This window comes from Carlito syrichta, unplaced genomic scaffold (genome assembly GCF_000164805.1).
Source record: "Carlito syrichta isolate Samal-C Ts95f unplaced genomic scaffold, Tarsius_syrichta-2.0.1 Scaffold65441, whole genome shotgun sequence".
Lineage (NCBI taxonomy): Eukaryota > Metazoa > Chordata > Mammalia > Primates > Tarsiidae > Carlito > Carlito syrichta.
The window spans coordinates 850,673-855,302 of NW_007009537.1; the positions used below are offsets into that span (position 1 = coordinate 850,673).

The window sequence follows — 4,630 nt, forward strand, 5'->3', positions numbered from 1 at the left end:
TGCTTCCACTCCTGCGGAGGCCAGCCTCCGCCCCCCACTCCCCTACTCCGACGCTGCACCCGCTCGCGCTCCCGGGATTCCGGACCCCGGCGGGTGCGAAAGGAAGCGGGTTATGACTGTGCGCGCAAGAGACTCTTCTGCAGGGAGCGCCCTGCGCAGCCTCTCCGCTTGGGTAGGACGTTCTTCGATCCACCCCGAGAAGGGCTGCGCCCAAGCCAGAAACCCCACAAAGAGTCGGAAGGAGGGGTGAGCGCAGAAAACCCTTCCCTCCGAAACTGGGGAGCTTTCGGACCCCGAAAGGGCTTGTGGGTTTGGTCACCCCTGGAGCCACTCTGCCAGCCCGAGGGCAGAACTGTGACCTCGGAGGAAGGGGCGCTGCAGCCCTTTGATCAGGAAGAGGCTTTGTCTTAACCCCCAGCCCCCCTCTGCCTGTCCTCGCCGGGTCAGTAGCGCGTGGAGTAATTAATATTCCGAGCATTGGCCTGGCCTTCGCTTTGGCACCAGCACACACTGCTGTCCCCTCCCTCCCCGATGGTCTCCTCTGTCACTTGCTCACATTCCCTTCTTCAAAAAAAAGAGAGAGAGAGAGAAAGAAAAGTGGTGCAGACTCGCTAGGCGGGAGGGATCACTAAAAGCAACGCAGCGCTCAGGCGGTGTAAAATCAAGGGTTAAGTGCTCAAACCCGCGCGGAGACGGAAGAACTTTCTTGATTAGCATAGTATCGGCCCCGGGGCCGCGCGGTCGGGCGGAGGTTCGGTCCCAGCCTAGGTGAAGCGTGCAGTCAGGTCTTGACTGAGGTCAGACGCAGCACCTGCTTCTAATCGGAGGACCCGCGGCTTACGTCTTTGCCGAACAGGACAGTGTGGGATGAAACAGACCAAAGATCAAAAGGTAACCCGGAGGAATAGTAACATCGGAGATGCTTCTCTTGGACATGACTTTTGGCAAAGTTTTTAGCAAACAAAGGAGGAAACAGTCCTTGGTGAGCCGGTGTCCCCTCCGGAAGCCTGCCCTTGCTTTTTTCTGCTCATCTAATTAAAGACAGCAGTTAGGGGTGATGTTGTCAGTAGGTCTCTAAGACAGAGGCTTGGTAAATTGATTAAGTTGTTCTGGCCTAGGGAGAGCTATGCTGGTTCTCAAGCTTTGCTGCATATTAGAATCACCTGGAGAGCTTTGACAAACCCTGACGTCCTGATCACATTCCAAATCATTGAAACCAAAGCAGTGAGAATTAGGCATCAGTAGTATTTAAAAGCAAAAACCCCAAACTCCAGGCGATTTCATGGTGCAGCACAGTTTGGAAACCCTAATGGCAAAGGAAGAGTTTGGACCCCAGCAGGGCAGTCGTTGCAAGACAAAAAAAAAAAAGCCAGCTTAACGACTAGGGTGGGTGAGAGAAAAGTCGCTGAAGCTGCGGGGGCTGATGACTAACGCCCTGGGGCGGGGGACCGTCATCTGGCAGCCTGGCCCGGTGGCGGTGACAATTACCACATCATTTTTCCCTTCCCTGCCTAGGGTCTGTCTCTTGTGGTCATTGCCTGGTTTCTGCGCTGTTGTTAGGGGAGACGGGTAGAAACTTTTCTTCCTGCGATGACTCATGTGTCGCAGGCAGTAGGGAAACCCAGCAGAAACAAACTCCACAGCCTGGTGAGTCAGCAAGCTGCACCCCACAGCGATCCCAGCGAATCGAAGTAATTACATCGAGTCGCACATCCTCCGCTCCTTTGAAAGCACATTTTCATATCTGAGCAGGATCTGTTTGCTGGCAGGAGCCGCTCCCTTTTCCAACACCCCTTTCTACCTGCTTCACAGAATGCTCTCTCCTGTGGGAAGAGGGAACAACAAAGCCAACTAACACCTTGTGGCGTCCTTGGTGGGCAGGATATTTTAAAAAAAAAAAAATGTTGGGAAAGTGTAAACTGGTTTGGTTTATTTCAGTAACTCGAAGTAGAAAGGGTGAATTTGCACTCTAATGCTGTTTGATTATATATTCAGGGGTGAATTAAAGGATGTATTTCAATAGAAATGGTTACACCTAACATTGTACATACAATGTTATGCTCACTCTTGACCATGGGTTTCTTGCTTTAAAAAAAAAAAAAAAGTCATCCCCAAGGGATGACTCTAAGAACACCAGTCTAACAATGCCCACAAAGTTTATTAAATAAACTTATTTTTTCTCGTTATTACTATTACCTAGTTTTTAGACCTCTCCTGTTTTCATCATTCTTGATGTAACCATCTCTCTGCCATTGCCTAAAAATGCTTTCTTCCCTGTGCTCAGTTTATTTAAGGGGGAGCAGCAGTGCCTTGCACACAGCGAGCAATCAATACTGTCAGCCATTGAACTTCATCTGAACCTCTTACAGCTCCTATCATAGCCTGCTTGCTACTCTGTGATCTCTTAGGGGCCTTTATGTCTGCAATCCCCATAGCACAGAACACATGACTCTGAGTTAGAGATACCGCTTGTCTGCACTGAAGATTATCAAAAGGTGGAGTCAACATTGGGAAACAAGGCATCCTGAATATATTCAGCTTTGTTATTTTCCAGGACATTCCAGATATGTAGAAGCCAAAATTCGGTTACAAGTCTTAAATGCTATAAAATGATAGCACGTTTGTACCACATTGTTATACAAAACAGTTGAGCATCTTGAGCTTAACTAATCATTGTTGTAGCATTTAACCACATTCCTATGGGCCAAAGATTCACTTCACGAAAGTTCACTCTCTGCCTATTATAATAAAAAAAAAAATCCAAATGTCCAGCTATGTGGTTGTCTAAAGAAATTCATTAAGCTAGGATAGGTATTACAAAATAGGTTAATACTTAAACAGCTTTTATTGTCATCTGCCTGCTGCTCTCATTAAAATAGCACAAGTACACTTAAATGGCCAGAATATTTAAAAGTGGGAAGTTGGACATATTCTTTGACAGATACCACCAAAAATAAATGTTAACAAGAATTTCCAAAGGCCAAAATGATGTAAGTGCATTTATTTTCACTTCTGTGTAACTTAGAAAAGGGTTAGGGAGGCACTTCTGAAAGGTCAACCCCTTTTGGGGGGAGGTATAAGATATTGAAAGGTTAAAAGTGGTCTAGAAAAAATAGGACTCATCAGATTACTCCGTATTTATTAGTCAGAAACTGTTTATCAGAAGATGGTATATACCCAGCTCTGTAATATTTACAAGTAGGCCAAAAGGGGTGGGGTAGAAAGGGTGTCATCTCAATTTTATAAGCTCTAGTGTTTGAGAACCTGTGAGAACAACCCTGTCTTATTACCTTAGATTTATATGACCTTTTGGTGTTATTAACATATCAGGGCCTAAACATAATTAGGTGACTGGTATTCCCAGGTGCCAAACTGCACAAGTGAATGCAAAGAGTTTTGTGATCCTGGCAAGGCCAAGGCTAGAACACGGGATTATTGACTCCTTTTCCAGTGTCTATTACATCACATAGGTTTTGATGTAGTCTTGCCTGGAGGCTTTGGCTAGACAAGACCAGTTTTCATTAATGCCTCTCTCCTTAAAACAGTAGAAACTGTCATGCTTTCAGTGATTTTATACTTAAGTAATTGACTTCTGGCTAGGTAACCCCAAATAATCTGAGACATCTTTAACTCTTATTAGGGGCCCTTAAAGGTTACTCCCAACATCCAAAGAAATCGTAAATGCCTTGTACATGTTCACTAAGAAGTCCTCCAATATGTGCATGAATGTCTTCCTTGAAGCACATTCTAATCATGGGAAGCACTGTTTGCAGCATTCAACTGTTGGAGGCCACAAGTAATTCTCTTACATAATTCATCTGCAACCATCTTCAGCATTCAAAAGGGATTTATTCTCCCTAATCTGGAATAAGGAAAAATCTGGCTTTGGTTTTTTGGTTTTGTCTTGTTTTCTTGTTTGTTTTGGTTGGGGGTGGGAGTCTTACTCTTGTTCTGTTGCCCAGGTCGTGCAGTGGCATGATCATAGCTCACTGCAGCCTTGACATCCCAGGCTCAGGCCTTCCCTCTGCCACAGCCTTTCAAGTAGCTGGGGCTACAGGCGCTTTTAAATTTTTTTTGTAGAGACAAGGTCTCAAACTCTTGGTCTCAAACAATCCTCCCACCTCAGCCTCCTCAAATGCTGGGATTCCAGGTATAAGTCCCTGTGCCTGGCCTTGGCTTTGGTATTTCAAATCTCTCAATTCTGCAAAACTTTTGCTCCAAATTTGAGAAGCATTCAAAATTATGTTTTTTATTCAAAATGTTGTTTAAATTATGTTTACGCCAGAAACTTATAGAAGTACTGGTGAATTTGCTTCCAACAAATCTAATCTAATAATCTACACACTTCAAAAACAACTTTTAGCAATACATCATACAATTACATTAAGCTTGTGTTGGGCTGAAACCTTTGGCTCCATCTGTTTCTGGAATCCACAAACTGAGATCTACGGTTTTTGTATGTATGACCTTAGAGCTAAGATCAGTTTTTATATTTTTTAATGATTGAAAAAATATCCAGCTGGGCTCGGTGGCTCAGCCTGTAATCCTGCGCCTTTGGGAGGCTGAGGTGAGTGGATTGCCTGAGCCCGCGGGTTCGAGACCCGCCTGGGCAGCAAGACCTCATCTCTAC

General features: G+C 45.2%; 1 protein-coding gene across 2 annotated transcripts in view; it reads left to right on the forward strand.

Annotated features, from left to right (window-relative positions):
- Positions 1–4,630, forward strand: part of MAPRE2 (microtubule associated protein RP/EB family member 2) — a 163,202-nt gene that overhangs the window by 616 nt on the left and 157,956 nt on the right. Inside the window, exon 1 of one of the 2 annotated variants that reach the window (XM_021708950.1) lies at positions 605–891. The exons of the other annotated variant lie outside the window; for it this stretch is intronic. Coding sequence (XP_021564625.1) covers positions 868–891 — 24 coding nt within the window. The 5' untranslated portion in view covers positions 605–867. Of the gene's footprint in view, positions 1–604; positions 892–4,630 lie in introns of those variants that run through there. 2 annotated transcript variants of the gene reach the window in all.